Raw genomic sequence first — 23,091 nt, 5'->3', positions numbered from 1 at the left:
TTTTGTTTTGTTAAATGTACATTAGGTTGAACATCAAACTGGCTGATATTTGTCTTTTTCAAGCCAAAGTCAGATAAGTCGTAATAATTCAAATGTTTAAGATTAGCTAGTACAGCTTGGACCAGAAGTGAAACCTGGGACTTTCAAATTTATTTGGCTCTTTATCACAGTGAGCTATTGTGGAAGATCTGTAGATAAAAAAAGTAAATTGCTTTGGAAAAAAATGGAGGGTAACCGCCACAGAAATCAATATTAATGTCAATTTAATCTCTCATTTCTTCAAAGTTTGATATCTCCTTGAAACTTGTGTGGTGCTGGTATTGCTTTAATAGTATTTATATTCAGGCAATTACATTGAGCGCCAAGTTGACAAGTGGACAAAGCAGTATCGAGCAAGTGAAACTCATGTTATTCCAGCAATGGAACAACTCATAAAGTGGCTTCCACAACGCCTTCCAAAGCAGGAAAAGACCACACTTGTGCATGGAGACTTCAGGTGTGTATTATAACTGTCCACATTCATGATAAGGTTGTAATAGTAGGCGATTTACAAGGGGAGAGATTTAAAAGGGACCTGAGGGGCAACTTTTTCACACAGAGTGTGGTAGATATACAGAACAAGCTGCCAGAGGAAGCTGTAGAAGTGGGTACAATTAGAACATTTAAAAGGCATTTAGTCAGGTACATGGATAGGAAGAGTTTAGAGGGATATGGGTCAAATACAGGTAAATGGGAAGAGCTCAGGTAGACAACTTAGTTAGCATGGATTAGTTGGACCAAAGGGCCTGTTTCCGTGCTGTATAAATCTATGACTCTATAATAGTTTAATCAGAGAAGAAGTCATCCACCAGCTTCAGAGTTAACACATGAATGTGATATTTAAGACTAAGGTATAAATTCCAAGGGCCTTTGAAGACTTGACTTAAACAGTGGGACACAACTTCCCATTCTAACTTGTCACCGTGGCATCAATATATTTAAGAAATACTTAAGAATTTGTTGTGTAGTGAGTGTAACTCTCTGTAACTTTAAAACTTAAACTCTAGTTTAAATGTTTGTTTTCTCTTTTCTTCACGCATTTTTTCTTTGTTTCTCAAATTCTCTCTTCCTGTTGTCTCTGTGGTCACTTACATTCACTTTCCTGCCCCTCCCCACCCCTCCTGTTACCTCTCCATATTTACCAAACACCTCTTCCCTACATCCATCCCACTTCTTTCCATTCTTGCCCCTATGATTTAGGCTGGACAATCTTATCTTCCACCCTGATAAACCTGAGGTGCTGGCAGTGTTGGACTGGGAGCTGTCCACTTGGGAGATCCCATCTGTGATCTAGCATCCAACTGTATGGCACACCATCTCCCAGAGGACTTCCCCCTTTGCAGAGGTAATATGAGTTAAGCAATATTTTCTTACTGGGGCCTTAATGTCTATTTGAAAGGAAGGATTTGCATTCATATTATACCTTTCCCACAGTGAACTATGTCTTTAATGGGAAAATTTGCTGCCACTTTGCATACAGCATGCACCCACAAATGCCAATGAAGTAGATATCCAGTTAACCTGTTTTTGGCAACATCAAGGTTAAATGCTGGCCAAATCACTGCATAAATTCATTTGCCCTTCATTGAAACTTCTGACTTCATCTAAGCAGATAATGGCTCAGCAGTGGCCTTGGTTTAACACCTCAGTAATTTCCAAAGGCACAATATATTCTTTGGATTGCATTTAAGTGTATGTAGGTGATACACTTAAGTTTCTGAAGTGAAACTTGGATCATGATTTCTTTGCTCTGAGCCAGTAGTAATAACGCTGAATCAAGCTGGCATAATGTGGTTTGGATGTATGTTGTTTTTGCTCTAAGTTTTTGATTTTTAATTTAGTCCACTGGGTGTTCGATGCAATTATCTTCAGGTTAGTGATTGAGGAAGTTGATTTACTGTGGTGGTTCAACTGTGGTAATTTAGTCTCTTTCCATTCTGCCATAGGAATGAGTAAGTGTGATTTGAAGGAATTAGGGATCCTGTCTGATTTGGAATACCTTACCCTTTATTGTGACAAGATGGGGATGAATCCCATTGAGAACTGGAATTTCTATATGGCTTTCTCCTTCTTCCGAGTCGCAGCCATAATCCAGGGTATTTATAAGCGGTCACTTCAAGGTGAGAGTCTGGACCATGACATGGAGTGCTTTCTATTTGTGTCCCACAGGTGACATAGTGACTCAACTCAGAAGGACTGGGCTATGGGACTTTGGAGAAGTAATGTAGACTGCTGAGTGACTGAGGCATCACTAGGGGCTCAAACGTTATTGCAGTGCATCTCATAAGACTAAGTTTTACAGATCTGTATTGAGCCCTTTAGGTAACAACAGTTCCAGGTTTGTTGCTGTCGGCTAGGATATTACATTTGGCTTTGGTGGCTCGCAGGAGAAAGAGAGAAAGGATTTTCACTCCTGATCACTTTTTAATGACACCTGCTAGAAATTCCATACAATTACTGACCCATTCGGTCATGTTACAGTTAAACATTTCAGTGATAAATATTTACCTCCACTAAAAATTAATTCATCCCCTGGGAGAAGCAAAAAGGATGCTAGGCAACTCAGGAAGTAAGAGGTGTTTGGGAACATTTCTCTTCAACGATCCAATAGGATCAGAAATGAAAACCAGGAAATATAATTGATTGTGAGGCATATCACTCAGTTTCTACGTACCTTTTCAAAGGCAAGATATTAATCTCTTCCAGCATGCTACCTTTCTCCCTTTGAAGACTTGTTGTAAATCTCCAATAACTGCTTGAACCAGGAGCCTATTCTTGGTGTGTATGACGACAAAGTTGAAAAAAATGTCTTCGTATCTAACTTTTTATTTAACTTGTGTGCATCTGACATTATTCAGACATAATCTATCCAAGTACAGTTGTCTTGTCCGTACATTATTTTAAATAATTCAATAAAGTCTACCCCACCTGTTTTTTCCTATAGGAAAGTGATCCACTGTCCTGAGCTTGTATTAATCTAGAAGTAACTCCTGTCAATATTTCCCAGGACCTACAAATCTTACTATAGATAATTAGACTCTTTTCTATACTTTCTATATTTCTAATCAAGGTGTTCTGCAAATATGCTAGGGTTCTCTTTAATACCCCATGGTTTTGTTTCCTTTCACTATACCCTCTTAATAACTACATTATAATAGCTACCTTTAGTAGACTTTTTTCCTGACCCCATTATGGTATAAACATATTCTGCACCAATGAGAGTTAAATGTCTTCTCATTCCCCCACCACTTCGAGATCAGATTGCAGTTTTTTTTTCTGAGCAGGTTTAAACATCAGAAAAAATCTTTGTGGCAATTGTTAGATAATGATGTATCCCCATTGCCATAATCTAGATCATTGACATAAATTATGAAGCATAAATGGCCATGACATTACATTGGGGTGTCCTGTAACAATTAACTGGTCTCTAGAATTATAGGTGCTACTATTAATGACAGTTATTCAGGCATGAAAAGTCAGCGTGTTCCCCATCAGACCCAATCCTACAACTTTCAATAGCAACCCATTACAAAGCACATTGTGTATTTGCGTTTTCAAAATATTTTAGACAATGTCTAAAAAGCTGGATCATCCATAAACCCGGTAACCTCCTTAAAAGTTGAATCAGATTGGTACAAATGACATTTACCACAACCCATGTTGTACATCTCTAATTCTCCTTAAACATTCCTCTAACCAATGCAAGCAAATGGTTCTAAGTTTTCAGAATATGAATAGAAGAATAGAAAATACATGAATAGATGTCAGATGAGGACAAAATCAGTCATCATTTTCTGACTTGGTTCACATATAAAGGAAATTTTAAATATTTCATTTGTAAAACTACTTTCATATCTTTTATCCTGACGTGCTCACAACTAATACATTACGTTTGAAGTGTTTTCACTATTTTGTTGGAAAACACATCAAATTTCCACAAAGCTAGGTCCAACAAGTAGAATCTTAGTTTAATATCTCAGTGAAAAAATGGCCACAGAAGTGCAACAATCCTTTCCACACTGCACTGAGATAACATTCTAGGTTCTGTGTCCAAGTTCTGCAGTGGAGCTTAAACCTGGAACCTCCAATTTAGGTTACTGGCATTAAGCCAAAATAACAGTTGGTTTCTCATATTTTCTTACCACATAGAAGGAGGCCATTTTGCCCACCTTGTTCCTGCTGTCAGAGCACCCCCATCATTCCTGTTTCTCCATTTATTTCTCTGTAACCATTTCTCTCAGACAAGCCCACCGACTCACCCTGATTCTCCTGCCTGCCACCTACCAACACTTGGGATAATTTACAATAGCCATTTAAACTACCAATCAACACATCTTTGGTACGTGGGAGGAAAGTGGAGCACCCAGGAGAAACTTGTGATCACAGGGACAATGTGCAAACCCCACACAGACTGCATCCTAGGTCAGAATCAAATTCGGGTCAATGAAGCTCTAAAGACACCAATGCTGATTTGTAAGTCTTTAATGAAGAAATAAAATGATCTTCCATTCTTATATTTATTCAGCTTACTCTGTCAATGTAATGGAATACAGTACTTATTAAATGTTAATAGCTACTATTATGGCGATACATTAGTACCTGCCCAGGCCTTATATTTGCTATTGTTATGTGTATCTTGTCCCAAAAGGACATCCATGCCCCAGTCTGTGGCCTTCAAACTGGAACATTGATTATCCATTGCACAGGTTGCTGCATATACATATTTGAGTGGCCTCATTTTTCTGAATGTTCTGTTTAGGACAGGCAACTTCAGATAAAGCTGAAACCACTGGGGAACTTGCTAAGAAAATGGCTGACCTGGCATGGGTGTTTGCTGTAAGGGAGGGATTCCGAATCTTCAATTCAATTCCTGTTGGAAATCCAGGTCCTGCAGTAAGAAAGTACTCTACGTGGAACCGGCAGAGGGCATCGCCAGCACATTTCTTGTCACCCTCCTTGCTTGATGTTAACCCCAGCAGACATTTGGTGTCAGCTGCAAAAGCACATTTGATCATCTCACCAGAGGGACTACCTGTCCGAGTGCAAGAGTTGTACCACAGGCTGACTGAATTCATGGATAAACATGTCTATCCCCGGGAGCAGGAGTTTATGGAACATCAGAGAGGTGATAATCAATGGACCCCAGATCCAAGAATAGAGGAATTGAAGGTGTGTTTAACTGTGGTGAAGAGTTTGCCAGCTGTAGCTGCATTTAATTGTTTTATACAGAGACTATGTTCTGGCATGTCATTGCCAGGCCAATCAGTCCACATTCTAAAATATTTGGTCCTGGAGAGCTGAGGAACATCAAGGAGAGTCTTGTGAGCAATTATTCAGCTGCCCTTTTGGTAAAGTATGAGTAGAAGAAGAAGAGATTAAAAATGATATTCTGAATTTTTGGCAGAAGGGAACATCTGTTCCCTCTCTGAAGCCATTCAGAAAAATTAATTCTTAAGGGAAAATTGATAGTTATTTTAAATTCCCTTTCCATTCCCACATTCAAGTGGGACCTGCTCTGTTCTCAGCTGCTCAGTCTCTCACCAGGCAGCCTCACGGAGCATTCTGTAGACTGGAACCAGGGCTGATCTGGACTCTGCCTGCTGCCTAAACACCATTCAGTTGAAGTGTGGAATATGATTTGATGGAGCGGTTCACTAATTGTGGATTGTTGGCTCATTGGTGTGTAGAATTCCCCAAAAATTGGCGACGAAAAGAGATTGAAATATAACTCCATGTTAGGGTTATATAGTAGCATTTTAAAATAGTGTGCATATCTAGATAGAAGAGAGCATGTATATTGAGGTAGAAAAATTAGAAAAGGTAGCAGAGGGATTGGTTGAAATAGATTTGAGGAGACTTTTGAGATGTTGAAAATCAGACGGGCTTGTAGGAGAGTTCAAATGCAGAGTCATGATGGTTGAAAGCTCTGACGTTGGTGATAGGAGGTGTTGTGGGGTAGAGCAACATTGCAGAGTAAACTAGAGTCAGAAAGTGTGGATTGTTACCTAACAGCTAGAAAAGATAGAATGGATTGAATTTGTTAAGAGGTTTTTGAACCAGTGCATAGGAGATGAGAAGTTGGTGGAAGTAATTAGGTGTGGGGGAGATGGTTAAACATTTGAAAATACAATTGGACATGCTGTAGATTTGATGCTTATGTATGGCTATATTGAGGAAGGATTTGGAGGTATCAGGTCTGGATTTGAATTTTATTCATTATGAAGAGAAGGAAATTATGCTATCGTTTAGCAAAGCTTCATCAGATGGGGCACTTTTATCTTAAAATCCAACTTGGGATTTAAAGCTGACTAGAAACTGCTTGTATTAAGCATTCCCAGGACAGCTTTGGCAAGCCATCTGACTTCCAGCGTGATGGCAAATGCAAGTTGTTCTTCAGGGGATTTCATGGTTTTGATTTTGTGAAGTGGTAGATAATGGTGTTTGGACAAGAATAACATGAAAATAATATTTTCAGACACTGCTTAATAGCCAATTGTGAAAGGACTTTTTTTTGCATTTTCAGAATGAAGCCAAAGCAAGTGGTCTCTGGAACTTGTTTTTACCCCTGGAGACTGATCCTGAGGCTAAGTATGGGGCTGGACTGACAAATCTGGAGTATGCATTCTTCTGTGAGGTTATGGGGAGGTCCCTGTTTGCACCTCAGGTATTACTATTTTATTTCTGTGTGTTCGTTGTAAACAATGCATTCATTTCCCTGATGAAGTCTGCTGAAATGTATTTACACAAGTTTGCTTATTTTTTATTACAAATTTTATTTTACAGATTTTTAATTGTTCTGCACCGGATACAGCAAATATGGAGATACTGGTGAAGTATGGAACTGAAGCACAGAAACAGCAGTGGCTGCTGCCATTGTTGGAGGGGAAAATCAGGTCTTGTTTTGCTATGACTGAGCCACAGGTATAAAAGATATAATGATCTTTGTTTCTCTGCTCAATTCAAACATTGTTGAACAAGCCCAGAATTCATCAAAATTTGTTTTTCTATGCAGAAAACATTAACAGTCATTACCGTTATCTGACTGTGCCAAGTGACCTGATACCTCCTCTTTGCATATTGAATGTTTTCTGTAACAAGAGATACAAATGTAAGATACAAACTGTAAGATACAAATGTATTACGATCAGTTGATAGGTCGTCATGGCTATCCCTCGAGGTCGAGGATGATGGTCTTCGTTCTGTTGATCTATTTATGGGCTCTCAAATGGCTTATGAGTCCATTCTTGGCTCTGAAAGTTCTTCCGCATTCAGGACAGCTAGTTCCAGATGGCAGATCGGGCTTTGGTTGTCGCTGCCTCTCTTTCCATTTTCTTCTCTTTTCCTCTAATTCTGCACATCTGTCGGCTTCGAAGGTTGCTGTTCCTTCTCGGTTGATGGTTTGCCAGAGTTTCCTATCCTTGGCGTTGGTTTCCCAATTGTTGATGTCGACGTTACATTTCTTCATGTTGGCTTTTAAGACGTCTTTGAATCTCTTCTGTTGTCCGCCTCTTTTACGTTTGCCTACTTTAAGCTGGGAGTAGAAGATTTGTTTCGGCAGATGTTCGTCTTTCATCCGAACAACATGACTGCTCCATCTTAGTTGGTTCTTGATAACGTAGGCTTCAATGCTTGTTTACCTATCAATAGTTGATAGGTACTAAGGTATCAGAATGCCTAAAGAATCAATCACGTGAGCCTTCAATGGGATGATGCAATTAGATGATGAACAAATCTGCCCAATGTGAGTTTAAGTTCAAGATATAGACTGGGCTAATACCAATCCCAGACACAATGGTTTCAACGTCTGAGGCACCGTGTAATAGCCATGTTTACATTATGAAAGAACTAAATGTAATTTTGCACGCAAGCCATTATTATTTGCATTATTTCTCATATTTTCATATGACAGGAGGCCGTTCAGCCAATGGGTCAATGCTGAGTCTTAGAGCATTCTCATCAGTCCCTTTCCTCCACATTTTCCTGTAACATGCCTCAAATTCCCCTGATTCTCCTGCTATCTACTTACACCAGGGGCAGTTTACAGTAGCTACCAGCAAGTTTTTCAGATGCAGGATGAAACAAGAGCACCCAAGGGAAACAAATGTAGTCACAGAAAAAACATGCTGACTTCATGCAGAATTCTCCATGTTGTTTTTCCCCTGATTATCTTAAATCTGCTTCTGGTTAAAAATCTTTCTCACCATCTGCTTGGTCATAACCCCTTTTGTTGCCCAGAATTTCAGCCATACAACAGTGTCAGAACATCTCTTAACGCTGTGCTGAAAAATGACCACTTTGGTGAAGTACTCAAAAAACTAGTGTTTTTGAAACCATTTTCCCATAAGAATCCACAATATCCACAAATTTTATTTATTAAAATACACTGGTGTTATGATTTTTTGGTATTAAAGACTCAGTTAATTGCACATCATCTGAATTCCGATCTTGCCTGAAATTTTCAGAGGTTTAAGATTAATTTGCTTTGCCTTTTCTTGAATCATACAGGTTGCCTCTTCCGATGCCACAAACATTGAAGCCTCAATTGTTGAGGAGGGCGACTTTTATATTCTCAATGGGCACAAGTGGTGGACATCGGGTAAGGAAAACGCACAATGTGATAGAATGAGAACAACAAGAGTGGGAGCTTCGTTTATTCTGTTTGGATTTGAAAATATAACAAAGGTTTTAAATGAGGAATTGCTAGTTCACACATCAAGATTCATTCCTCTGCGAATGATTATGGTATTCAGTTGTGTTTTCTTATTCCCAGTATTTGTATATATTTTCATTCTCGGGGAAAATGTTTCTCCTGATTTATACTGTTCTCACTAATTTCCTTTTTTTTTACTTACTTTGATGAAAACCCATATTTATACTGCTTCGTATCCATTTTGAAGTCAGTTTTGCTCACTAACTTTCCTAAGCTATAACTTCTCAACTTTCATCAAAACTTATCAGTTTCAGATTTGGTAACATAGTTGCTGTTCTTCTCTGTAGTCTTTCTGTATATATTTTTGTTAATGGCCCAAACTGAACTTGTGTTCCAACCAACTAATTCATAAAAAGTGAAAACTGAGATAGTATAGGTAATTGTACTAAGTTTATAACGTCCTGCACGTCCCAATTCCTAAATGTATCCATTCTAAGAAAACTGATAAGTGATAAATCAAACACCTTTTATTAATGTATTGTGCCACTATATCTCCCATTTTATTATACAGGTGTAGTTTGAATTTCTATTTATCTCTACCAACCTCCATGGCATTTAGTATAATCAATCATTACTCCTTATATGTATTGATTCTAAATATTTGCTTTAAATTTACTTTTTACTTTTAAAAACATACATTATATCCCTTTGGCTGAGAAAGTAAACTCCTCGGATACCTTGACTTTGCCTTGCATGAAATTTGTAGCATTCATTTATATTCCTCAGCCATAGACTTCAAGCTTAAGTTTTACTGACCTTTCCTTATAGTTCATGGTATTTTTCTAAATGGTAATGAGAACTAGCAATAAAATTATAGGGGTATTAAAACCGAATTAGTGTGAGCACTGTGATCATTATGTTACATGATCTATCTCTGATGGTTATAACCATCTAGGATTCACTAGCCTTGGCATGAAACCCATTTTTCCGTTGTGTATCTCGACAGGTGCATTGGATCCTCACTGTAAGCTCTGTGTATTTATGGGGAAAACTGATCCACAAGCTAGTAAACACAAACAGCAGTCCATAATTCTGGTGTCAATGAATACTCCAGGCATTAAAGTTATCCGACCCTTATCAATTTTTGGGATGGACCTCCCTCCAGGTGAGGCAATCTGTTATTAGAGGTTCACCTGAGTGAGATGAAAATACATTGTACAATTCAGGGTCATATGTTGATAAGCAAGGTGTGTGCTTGGAGGTAACCCAGTAAATGGTTAACTTTGGAGGACATTTAGAGTGATGCAGTTGATTCTGAGGTGGTGGATGTCAAATGAAGCTGTGTTCAAAATTCTCCTGTTTGTTGGTTGTTTGGGTTCTGTTGTTTCTTGCTATTAGTATGGGAAAGGATCAGATAGTTTCAATTTATTTCCCTATGGCCATCTCCAAAGCTTTAAACCTTTCCTGATGTCACATGCAAATTCTTTCAAGAAAACCATGGCTAGTGTGAAAGTGGGGGAAGTGCGCAGTGATTCAAAGGAGATGCTTTTCCAAAGTTGGAACATAGCGGAGGAGACTAATGTCTATTATCTTGATGACCATTACATTCACAAAATTTAAATGCCTTCAAGATTGCTCCCTCTGCAGCCAGAAAAAGGGAATGAAGGACCCATGGGTGATTTGCCACTGTTGTGCTATTGGAATCCTGGGCAACAAAACAGGTTATGACCAAGCAGATGGGGGAGTAAGATTTTCAATCACAGGAGACAGATTTAAAATTATCGGGGGAAACAATGGGGAAAACTCTTTATACACAGTGAATTATTCTGATCTGGGATGTTCTATTTCAAAGGAAAGTAGATCCTTAAGTGACTTTTAAAATTTCTAACACAGATGTCATAGAACAGTACAGCACAATACAGGCCCTTTGGCTCACAATGTCGTGCCGAACTTTAAACTTCACCTAAGACTATCTAACCCCTTCCTCTTACATATCCCTCTATTTTGAATTCCTCCATATGCTTATCTAGTAATCTCTTGAATTTGACCAATGTACCTGCCTCCACCACCGCACCAGGCAGCGCATTCCATGCCCCAACCACTCTCTGGGTAAAATACCTTCCTCTGATATCTCCCTTAAACTTCCCACTCATTACTTTAAACCATGCCCTCTTGTATTGAGCATTGGTGCCCTGGGAAAGAGGCGCTGGCTGTCCACTCTATCTATTCCTCTTAATATTTTGTACACCTCTATCATGTCTCCTCTCATCCTCCTTCTCTCCAAAGAGTAAAGCCCTAGCTCCCTTAGTCTCTCCTCATAATGCATACTCTCTAAACCAGGCAGCATCCTGGTCTCCTCTGCACCCTTTCCAATGCTTCCACATCCTTCCTATAATGAGGCGACCAGAACTGGACACAGTACTCTAGTGTGGTCTAACCAGAGTTTTATAGAGCTACATCATTACCTCGATCCCACAACTTATGAATGCTAACATCCCATAAGCTTTATTAACTACCCTATCCACCTGTGAGGCAACTTTCAGGGATCTGTGGATATGAACCCTCAGATCCCTCTGCTCCTCCACACTACCCAGAATCCTGCCATTAACTTTGTACTCTGCCTTGGAGTTTTGTCCTTCCAAAGTGTACCACCTCACACTTCTCCGGATTGATCTCCATCTGCCACTTCTCAGCCCAGCTCTGCATCCTGTCAATGTCCTTTCTGCAATCTTCGACAGTCATCCACACTTTCTACACCATCACCAAACTTTGTGTCATCTGCAAACTTGCCAACCCACCCTTCTACCCCCTCATCCAAGTCCATTAATAAAAATCATGAAAAGTAGAGGTTCCTGAACCAATCCTTGTGGGACAACCGCTAGTCACAGCCCTCCAATCTGAATGCACTCCCTCCACCACAACCCTCTGCTTTCTACAGGCAAGCCAATTCCTGAATCCACATGGCCAAGCCTTCCTGGATCCCCTGCTCTCTGACCTTTTGAAGAAGCTACCATGTGGAACCTTGTCAAATGCCTTACTAAAACCCACGTAGACCACATCTATTGCACTACCCCTCATCAATCTTCCTGGTCACCTCCTCAAAGAACCCTATCAGGCTTGCAAGACATGATCTGCCCTTCACAAAGCCATGCTGGCTGTCTCTGATCAGACCATGATTCTCTAAATGCCACATAGATCCTATCTCTAAGATCCTTTCCAGCAGCTTGCCCACCACAGACATGAGGCTCACTGGTCTATAATTCCCTGGACTATCCCTACTTCCTTTTTTGAATAAGGGGACAACATTTGCCACCCTCCAATCCTCCAGTACCATTCCCGTGGACAACAAGGACTCAAAGATCCTAGCCAACGGTTCAGCAAACTCCTCCCTCGCCCTCGCGGAGCAGCCTGGGGATATTCCATCAGGCTCCGGGGATTTATCTGTCCTAATATTTTCTAACGAAGCTCCAACACATCCTCCCTCTTGATATCTACATGCTCCAGAACATTAACCTTACCAACACTGTCCTCAGCGTCATCAAGGCCCCTCTCCTTGTTGAATACTGAAGAGAAGTATTCACTGAGGACCTCACCCCACTTTCACTAGGTTTCAGGCACATCATCCCACCTTTGTCTCTAATCGGACTTATCTTTACTTTCGTCATTCTGCTCTTCACATAACCGAAAACAGCCTTGGGATTTTCCTTAACCCTACTCACCAAGGCCTTTTCATGTCCCCCTTCTTCCTCTTCTCAGCCCCTTCTTAAGTTCCTTCCTTGCTACCCTATATTCCTCAAGAGACCTATCTGATATCCTTGCTTCCTAAACCTTACGTATGCTGCCTTCTTCCTCCTAACTAGTTGTTCCACCTCTCTTGTCACCCATGGTTCCTTCATCCTGCTATTCCTTCCCATGCCTCACCGGGACAAATTTATCCCTAAACATCCTGCAAGAGATCCCTGAACAACAACCACATCTCCATAGTACATTTCCCTTCAAAAATGTCATCCTAATTTAACGCTCGCAAGTTCTAGCCTTATAGCCTCATGATTTGCCCTTCCCAATTAAATATCTTCCTGTCCTCTTTGCTTCCTATCCTTGTCCATGACAATGCTAAAGGTTAGGGAGCGGTGGTCACTGTCCCCCAAATGCCTCTCTCACTGAGAGATCTGTCACCTGACCTGGTTCATTAACTAATACTAGATCTAATATGTCATTCCCTCTAGTTGGCCTGTCAACATACTGTGACAGGAATCCGTCCTGGGCACACTTAACAAACTCTGCCCCATCTAAACCTTTCGTACTAAGCAGGTACCAATCAATATTTGGGAAGTTGAAGTCTCCCATGATAACAACCCTGTTATTCTTGCACCTTTCCAAATCTGCCTCCCAATCTGCTCCTCAGTATCCTTGCTGCTACCTGGGGGGGCCTATGGAATACTCCCAGTAGAGTAACAGCTCCTTTCTTGTTGAAAAAGAAAGAAATTGCAAGGCCATGGAGGAAAGTGTAGGGTCATGAGACTAATTGGAAGTTCTTTCAAAGACCAGAATGGGCACCAATGGGCCAAGTATCCTTCTGCATTGCTCAGCTGGGAACCAATGAGACAGCTCATCAATGACTTGGGTTAATAGAGCTACATCAGGAAAATTTCTGTGAAGTCTGAAAAGTCTCAGATGACCTGATTTGGGCCCAGCACATAGATGCAATCACGAAGAAGACATGCCGCACTTCTACTTGCTTAGAAGCTTAAGAAGATTTGGCATGTCACCAAATACTCTAACAAACTTCTACAGAGGCACTGTTGAGAATATCCTGATTGTTTGCATCATGGCCTAGTGTGCCAATTCCAAAGCACAGGAACACACTAGGCTGCAGAGTAGTGGACCACAGCCCAGTACAATATGGACATAGCTCTCCCCACCATTGACTGCATCTCAAGAAGGCGACGATCTATCATCAAGGGTCCCCACCATCCAAGTCATGCCCTCTTCTCACTGCTACTGTCAGGCAGGAGGTACAGAAGCCTGAAGTCCCACACCCACCATGTTCGGGAACAGCTACTTTCCTTCAACCATCAGGTTATTGAACGGGCCTGCACAACCCTAACCCTACCTCAGCAGTGGAACCCTATGGACCACCTCTTGCATTACCATGGACTTGTTCTCTGAATTGTGCTTTTTTTTCACTAATATCTTGTTTTGTACAGTCTTTTTTTCTCTTCACTGTCTTGTATAATTTGTTGTATAATTTTTATATTCTGTTTGTTATCTGAACCTATACGTGCCTTTGAGCTAGTGCAAGGAAAGTTTTTCATTTTACCTGTACTTCACCATACTTGTGCATATGACAATAAACTTGACAACTTGACAACTTGACTTGAAAGAAGGACCAGGGAACTTATCCAGCTGTTAAGGCAAGAGTCAGAATTCATCCAGTTTTGAACGTGGGTATTTGGCAGGGAGTGAGAAGAGAACTGAAGGTACAGATGCAATGATGAGCTCAAGAGAGGGATGGCTCCATTATGATTGACTATGAAAGCACATCTGTTATTTTACTCCAGGTGGTCCAAGGTGAACTTGTATTTGAAAATGTTCGAGTGCCAAAAGGAGAACATTCTGTTGGGGCCTGGTCGAGGTTTGAATCGCCCAAGGTAGACTCGGGCCAGGAAGGATACACCACTGTATGGCGACTCATTGGCTGTGCCGATCGGGCTTTGGACCTTATGAAGGAACGGGTGAGTATCTGATGGAGAGAGGTTGGCCATCAATATATCTTCAGTCACATCTAGATCAGGGATTCCTGTTTAGGTACATCTGTTTTATGCACAAACCCATGTTGCTTGTTGCTATTGGTTGTATTCTGAAAGTGCTTCATGGTATGAAAGGTTTCATGCTGTCTTAATATCAAAAGCTTTATAAGTGAGATTTTGTTAAATTTGTTTGTCATGCTGCAGTGAGATGTGGCTTACATATTTATTTTTTTCTTCTGCTTCCCCCATGTGGTGACTTTGTTTTCTTTAACTAAAGGCATGAAATGGAAGGCTGATCATGCCATCTTTTGACAAGCTAGCAAAATACAAAGTGAGGAATCGATGACATCAGACAACCAGTTTAATGGGTGCAAAATTGACCAGGTTTCCAACAAAATTACAATATTTTGTGAAGTGAGAAAGCCAGAGAAAGAGCTTTTCAAAGCAATCTGTCATGAGGATACTCAGCATGTTCTGTTTGGAAATATTGAAGTGAAATCTGACAATTCATAGAAAAGGAACCTGTAGCTAAGGCACTAATCACTCAAGTTGATCGCCTTAGGATAAGCTTCGGGCAAGCTTCCAGCACTGATAAGAGGTGGGGTATTGCAGTCTGTCAGTACCTCAGCAGAGTAATATCTCAGCAGTGTATTGCCCTTAAAGTAGGAAGAGGCAAATGCCTGTGGCTGAGACGGTGATGCTGGGCTAGTATTGTTGTTGGGTGCAACCAAGATAGTAAGATCACTGCTCCTCCTGACCCCACCAATGTCATATCACAATACTTTCTTGCATATTGAGAATGTTCTGCACAGTCATACATAAGGTGTAGACCCTAATTGACATACACGAAGGGATGCCCTCACCTGTTCCCAATCCATTTAAAAAGTACAGTGGGTCAAACATTACTGGTCATGGAATAAAAATAGGAAAATGCTGGAAATACTCAGAAGGTTAGGCAGCATCTGTGGAAAGAGAAACAAGGTTAACATTTCAGGTTAGAGAACCTTATTGTTTCTCTTTCTGCAGAAAGCTACATGACCTGCTGAGTTACCAGTGTTTTCTGTTTTTTTTTATTTCAGATTTTCAGCATCTGCAGTTTTTTTTTAATTTTCGTTTTGCAGGGATGGTGGGAGTTGTGCTCCATAGTTTTCAGTGTCTACTGCTCCATTCATTTTGAAACAAAAAATTAAATTCCCTATACTTCAACTTTCCTGAGAAACCATCACTCCAAATATATGTGGCTGTATATTTTGTCACATTTGGCATTTTCCCATAGATGTTTTGTGGAATTTTATCTTAGAAGTTCCAGGCAGCCAGCTATTAAAAAAAGCATCTGGAATCTGTGTGAACAAGGCAAACTGGTTAAAGGCTGAATAATCAGGTTGAAAATTGCCAACAAGCTCCACACAGTTAGAACTGTCGACTAGAATATTTAATTTCTTGTCAAATCATGTACAGAGAAGAGGGCAATATAGATGGGATTTAGAGAGATAGGGAAAAAAAAACAGTAAAATAATTACTTAAATTACTTTTCCCTGTAGTAAAACTTCCTCAGTAATTAAAACCTAAGAATGAAACTCCACATTTGTTAAAAGAAAATGCCGAGAAAAGTTGTTTGGCAATAATTAAGACGCATAAAAGCTTATTTTCACTGGAACGGACAAACACACTTTTATTTGATGACCCAGTGGGTTTATGTTGTTTTAGTAGTGAATTTTAATGCTGAAAATTAAAATGCATTGTGTTAAGTGAGGTAGCAGATATAGCTCTCTTTCTGGAAGAGTAAGGCAAGGTTTCCACATTTAACACTTTGTATTGGTATTGGTTTATTATTGTCACTTGTACCGAGGTACAGTGAAAAACTTGTCTTGCATACACCGTTCGGACAGATCACATTCATTACACAGTGCATTGAAGTTAGTACAGGGTTAAAAACAATAAGAGAATACGAGTAAAGTGTCACAGCTACAGGGAAGTGCATTGCAGGTAGACAATAAGGTGCAAGGTGATAACAAGGTAGATTGTGAGGTAAAGAGTCCATTTCATTGTATAAGGGAACTATTCAATAGTCTTATCACAGTGAGATAGAAGTTGTCCTTGAGCCTGGTGGTATGTGCCCTCAGGCTCCTGTATCTCCTGCCTGATGGGAGAGGGGAGAAGAGAGAATGAGCCAGGTGGGTGGGGTCTTTGATTGTGCTGGCTGCTTCACCAAGGCAGCGAGAGGTATAGACAGAGTCCATGGAGGGGGAGGAGTGGTTTCTGTGATGTGCTGGGCTGTGTCCATGACTCTCTGCAATTTTCTTGTGGTCCCGGGCAAATCAGTTGCCATACCAAGCCGTGATGCATCCAGATAGGATGCTTTCTATGGTGCATTGATAAAGGTTGATGAGTGTCAACGGGGACATACCAAATTTCTTTAGCCTCCTGAGGAATTAGAGGTGCTGGTGGGGCTTTCTTGGCCGTGCATTTACATGACCAGAATAGGCTATTGGTCATGTTCATTCCAAGGGGCTTGAAGCTCTCAACCTTCTTGACCTCACTTCCATTGATGTAGACAGGTGCATGTACCAGCCCCTTTCCTGAAGTCAATGACCAGCTCTTTTGTTTTGCTGACATTGGAGGGAAAGGTTGTTGTCATGACACCATGTCACCAAGCTCTCTATCTCCTTCCTGAACTCTGACTCATCTTTATTTGAGATACGGCCTACAACGGTGGTATCATGCTGCAAACCTTGTAGATGGAATTAGTGATTGCAAGAAGTACCGTTTGGTAAATACTTATTAATAATGATAGACATTGTAAAGCTCAATGTTTTTACTGCATATAAACTGGTCAGTGAAGTATTATTTTGAATCATCTTCTATTATATAAATGCATAATGAAAATGGTCTGAAACTTCTTTCCATCCTCCTCTCCTCTCCTCCTTCCATCTAACCCAGTTTAATTGTACCCTACCAGGAAAGTAAAAAGTAAAATGCTGGAGAATTGTAAACCTGTCTTTCCTGCTGTGGAGGAGAGAACTAATGACTTGCTCCTTACAGCTTCCACCAGAATGTTGTGGGGATGACACGTGAGTGTCTGAACCTGCTGGAAATTTGAGGTATGGAAAGCCGGGGGACTGATGACTTTATTTGATCAATATGTGGATTTCCAGTTTGGATCCTCCAAACTTGGATGGCCCAAATTATGGTCCACTGATGACCAATAAACCCCATAAGTATAAGCCACACAGCCCAGGCGGCACCTCTTTTTTTTAAATTTAATTTTTTAATTTTATATACTCTATTTTTATTGCTTACTTCCAAGCTGTTCTGTTCACACTAGTGTTTTTGGAGATTTGCAAAGAATTGTTCTTGGCCTCAATAAATAAAAGCTAAAAAAGACATAAGATCATATTAGTAGCAGTAGTTCTGATACCTATAGGTTAATGGGAAGAATGATTTACACTTCATGTGTGGCTCATACATTCCATTCAAACAGCCTACAAATATAAAATACATAGGCCTAATCTCTTAGCTGCTACTATCTGCATCATTACAACAGGAATGCAGTAATGCATTGAAGACTGTAAACTTGTTTTCTAACCTCTCACCACCTGTACATAGGTAAAGACAAGAATGGTCTTTGGGAAGTCATTAGCTGAGCAGGACACTATCAAGGCAGACATTGCTAACTCCCGGATTGAGATCGAGCAAGCATGGTTGCTGGTGCTCAAAACTGCCCATCTGATGGATACTGTGGGAAACAAGGTAAAGGCTCACTGAAGCTGATCCATTTGCATCTCAGTTTCAACTGATCAGAATGCAGCGGGTCTGTTTTTTCACAATTATGACTTATGTCATGTTGTAAAGTGTCCTCACTGGTACCAATAACAACAACTTAAATTTTCTGCAGTGCCTTTAACATAGAACATAGAACAATTACAGCACAATTCAGGCCCTTCGGCCCACAAAGCTGTGCCGAACATGTCCCTACCCTAGAAATTACTAGGCTTACCCATAGCCCTCTATTTTACTCAGCTCCATATACCGATCTAACAGTCTCTTGAAAGACCCTATTGTATCAGCCTCCACCACCATCTCCGGCAGCCCATTCCACACACTCACCACTCTCTGAGTAAAAAACTTACCCCTGACAGCTCCTCTATATCTACTCCCCAGCACCTGAAACCTATGTCCTCTTGTGGCCACCAATTCAGCCCAGGGGAAAAGCCTCTGACTATCTACCCTATCAATACCTCTCATCATCTTATATACCTCTATCAGGTCCCCCCTCATCCTCCGTCTCTCCAAGAAGAAAAGGCCGAGTTCCCTCAACCTGCTTTCATAAGTCATGCTCCGCATCCCAGGCAACATCCTTGTAAATCTCCTCTGTACCCTCTCTATGGCTTCCACATCTTTCCTGTCGTGAGGCGACCAGAACTGAGCACAGTACTCCAAGTGGGGTCTGACCAGGGACCTATATAGCTGCAACAATACCTCCCGGTTCCTAAATTCAATTCCCAGAATGATGAAGGACAATACACCATATGCCTTCGTAACCACAGAGTCAACCTGCACCGCCACTTTGAGCGTCCTATGGACTCGGACCCCAAGATCCCTCTGATCCTCCACACTGCCAAGAGTCCTACCATTAAGACTATATTCCGCCAACATATTTGACCTACCGAAATGAACCACTTCACATTTATCTGGGTTGAACTGCATCTGCCACTTCTCAGCTCAACTCTGCATCCTATCTATATCCCTCTGTAACCTCTGACAGCCCTCCAAACTATCCACAACACCCCCAACCTTCGTGTCATCCGCAAACTTACTAACCCACCCCTCCACTTCGTCATCCAGGTCATTTATAAAAATCACAAATAGTAAGGGTCCCAGTGCAGATCCCTGAGGTACACCACTGGTCACCGACCTCCACTCAGAATATGACCCTTCAACAACCACTCTTTGCCTTCTGTGGGCCAGCCAGTTCTGGATCCACACTGCAATGTCCCATTGGATCCCATGTCTCCTCACCTTCTCCATAAGCCTCGCATGGGGTACCTTATCAAACACCTTGCTGAAATCCATATCGACTGCTCTCCCTTCATCGATGTGCTTAGTCACATCCTCAAAAATTTCAATCAGGCTCGTAAGGCAGGACCTGCCCTTGACAAAGGGCCCTCAACTTAGCAAAACATTCCAAGGTGATTCCCAGGAATGTTATCAAACAAAACAAAAATGAGCCATGAAAGAAGATGCTTGGGTGCATGTATAAAAACTGACTGATAGAGATGGGTTTTAATAAGTGTCAAGACAGAAAGAGAAGCAGAAGGGTGGAGGTTCAGGGAAGAGATTGCCAGAATTTGGGGCCTTGGCATCTGCAGGTCAGGCAGCTTTGGTGGAAGGAGAAACAGAGGTAACTTTTCCTGTGGAAGACCCTTCGTCAGAACTGGGAAAGAGAGTAAAAGTTGAAGAGAAGGTAATGGAGCAATAGATAGGACAAACAAAATATTTAAGGTGAGGCCAGGGTTGCCAGGGGATAAGTTGTAGAGGTGATCACATCAAAGGGTTAATGAGGGCAGTTAGAAAGAGAAAAAGCAAATAAAAGCCATAAAGTGAGGACAGCTAAAGAGTGGGAATACAAAGAGATGTAAAAATTTGCAAAATTCAGGACTGTAGGATGAGTCCAGCAGGTCAGGCTTTGCCAGTGGAGACAAAAGTATGAGCCAATGACAAGTTCTGATACAGACAGAGAAAGCGAGTTACCTGAAGTTGTAGAATTTGATACAGAGTCTGGAAGGCTGCAATATCGTCAGACAGAAGATAAGGAGCTGTCCCTCAAGCTTGTATCGGGCCTCTGTACAACAGTCCAAGAGGCTACAGACAGACAGGTCAGAGTAGGGGTGGGATGGACAATTAAAGTGGCAGGCAACTGGAAGCTCAAGGTTGCTCATGCAGACTCAATGCATGTGCTCTGCAGTCACCCGATCAGGCCTCATTGTGAACATTGTAGTTCGCTAGATTTGAAGATGTGCCAACAATTCACTTCACTTGAACTCTCAATTTTAATGTTTTCACTTGGGACTTGCACATACATGTTCTTAATGCCACCTAGTTCCTTGGCATGCTCACGTGCATGCAGTTCCTCTGTTCCAGCTCATGAATTTGTTTGAATAAATAATCCATTTCACCTCAGACTGTGGGGTGTTGAATCTCGTGGGGCTGGTTATTGCTAGAATACAATCACTAAAATAATACTTGTTTGGTTTATAATATCCGCCTAGAATTAGCAGCAGTGTCCTAACCAAACATGCATTAGACCATGAGTGAGGATGTCTTAGGAGATCTGATACATTATTGAGTAATGCTTTATGTGCTACCTTGTCAAATAACTTGTCCTCCACTTTATTGTGGGCTCATACCACCAGTACGGTACTACTCTTTTAAATCTTTATCAAAATAATGACATTGGTCATAAGTTAAGATGCCAATTTTTAAGTTATTGCTGCTTAACAGATTACAGATGGAGTTGTTGAGCATTATCTATCAGGCTAATTTTCTGTATATTGCATCTGATTGTCTTGATTCTTGTTTATGCTTGATGCAATATTTATCACTGCAGGAAGCAGCTTCTGCGATCTCAATGATTAAACTGGTAACACCAAAGATGGCAGTACAAGTTACTGATCGTGCCATCCAGGTGAGTGTGGCTTGTGTGTGGAACAAATGATGAATTGATATTTCCATCCTTTAATTCAAGCTTAAGCCTTTTGGATCAAAATAAAACTTACAGAAAATGATTTCCCTTTTTTCTACCTGGGTTGTAGCCAATGCTTTTCCTGCCAAAGTGCCTGTGTAAGCCTTAGGTTAGAAGTGATTCGTAACAAAATCTCATTGCAGGTTGCCTTTAAACATCATCACTTGTTTGCACATATACAGCATCCGGTCTGTAAGAACTGGAAAATCCTTAATCTCCTGCATAAAACTAGCCTGGTAAGGTATGTCCTTCACTCTGAGTAAAGTACCAGAGGTTTATGTGATGGATCAAGCTTATCCCTTCCTTTGAAGTGTCTGGAAAACATATTGAAGCTTTAATTAAGAAACTCAGGGCTGTGTTGAAGTTGGGGGTTTACATTCCAGGATCATAGTTTGCATGATGCAGGGATGCCAAAAAAACTCCAAAGCTCTGACGCTCTGATCTATGCAATGTAATTAGGATTTTTTGTGGTCATGGGGTGTGTTGTTGGATAGCATCTTCTAAGAGCAGAGTATTTCCATATTGAGTGGTGTGAGGAGAGAGATCATTTGATTATTGTGAGCACCTCCAGCCAGAGCAGGTGTCATTTACTTCATTTTTTCCTTTTTCCTCTCAATGGTTTCCCAGCTTAGTTCCTCTATCATTTAACTCTGTGTTTGCTGACTCTTTATTTCTATACTTTTCAGGCCTTTGGAGCAGCTGGTTTCAGCGATAACTACCCATTAGCTCAGTTTTTTGTCCAGGCACGTGCATTGCGAATTGCTGATGGTCCAGATGAGGTTCATAGGAGATTGGTTGCCAAGCTTGAATTGAAACAGGGAGGCACCGCATGGAACCACTGAATACTGGCACTGAACAGATCAATCGCTCACCTGCATTTTGAACCTATAATGTACACAACAGAACAATCACTAACATACTCTTTGAGCCTATAATGTATACAAATGAAATTACAATTATATCTGTGATATTGCTTTGTAGTTAGCAACAAGGCCAATTGTCTTAGTATTTTTACATAATCCCTCAACATTTCATTCTCTCATCAAGAATAGATGAGAACAATCTGCAAATAGTTTGTTACCATTCTTTCAAACAGCTGTTAAGGGGGCCACTTTGTACCATGGAGTATATGGTATCAAGGGGATAGTGTGGCACAGCTACTAAAGTGAAAAGCATGAGCTGGTTAAGTTACAATTTGCTCAGTTGATTTGATGAGTTTGCAGAATCATTGGGTGAATGATAGTAAGGCCTACTAATCTTTTTTTCCCTGCTGTGTCCACTGGAAGATAGTCCAAAATCAGTGTAGATTTTTAAAAAGATTAAAATTTATTTCTTTAAATATTGGATGTTTTCAGTGTATTTGTTTGTGTCTCATTTTGTTCTTGACTTGAAGGCACGAACGGCTTGCTGATTTGCATTCCTCTGGTAAATACACGAGGGAACAAGGAATGAAATATTAAATTTAAGGCTGTAAAATATCTTCAGATGTAAATAATTTTAGATCTTAATACAAGTTTCCATTTAACAAAAACATGTTGGAGTTATTTGGAAAATGGGAATCAGTACTCATATTTGCAGGTGATGAAATATGGTATGGATATAACACAAATCCAAATAACAAATGCACAGCTTTGATTGTTTTAACTAATTTTACTTCATCTTCCCACCATTCCCTCACACCTTGTTTGTGAATGCTGCAAATTCTTGCAAGGTTCCAGTCTCTCATCACATCAACAGTTCCCCCTTATCTATTCTACTAACTAAAACTCCAACAGATTTCCCTTTCATAAATCCATATCGACTCTGTGCAATTCCACTATTATTATTTTCTAAGTGCACTGGTGCCATTTCCTTAACACTGTAATTAGATTTTGCCATTCTCCCTCCTTTGTTAAATTGTGGGGTTACAT

The 23,091-nt window shown here is 40.6% G+C and overlaps 1 protein-coding gene across 1 annotated transcript in view; it reads left to right on the top strand.

Annotated features, from left to right (window-relative positions):
• Nucleotides 1-22,516, top strand: part of acad11 (acyl-CoA dehydrogenase family, member 11) — a 47,001-nt gene extending 24,485 nt beyond the window's left edge. Inside the window, 16 exon segments of the mRNA XM_052031804.1 lie at nt 346-496; nt 1,240-1,307; nt 1,310-1,384; nt 1,986-2,159; nt 4,799-5,208; nt 6,563-6,703; nt 6,823-6,960; nt 8,545-8,635; nt 9,696-9,859; nt 14,251-14,292; nt 14,294-14,328; nt 14,330-14,375; nt 14,377-14,424; nt 18,046-18,189; nt 21,047-21,124; nt 21,868-22,516. Of these exon segments, the coding sequence (XP_051887764.1) occupies nt 346-496; nt 1,240-1,307; nt 1,310-1,384; nt 1,986-2,159; nt 4,799-5,208; nt 6,563-6,703; nt 6,823-6,960; nt 8,545-8,635; nt 9,696-9,859; nt 14,251-14,292; nt 14,294-14,328; nt 14,330-14,375; nt 14,377-14,424; nt 18,046-18,189; nt 21,047-21,124; nt 21,868-22,023 (1,961 nt within the window). The 3' untranslated portion in view covers nt 22,024-22,516.
• Nucleotides 22,517-23,091: the final 575 nt, after the last annotated feature.

This window comes from Pristis pectinata, chromosome 17 (assembly GCF_009764475.1).
Source record: "Pristis pectinata isolate sPriPec2 chromosome 17, sPriPec2.1.pri, whole genome shotgun sequence".
Classification (NCBI taxonomy): domain Eukaryota; kingdom Metazoa; phylum Chordata; class Chondrichthyes; order Rhinopristiformes; family Pristidae; genus Pristis; species Pristis pectinata.
Note: the sequence above shows the minus strand (reverse complement) of the source record. Positions and strands in the feature narration are given on the sequence as shown.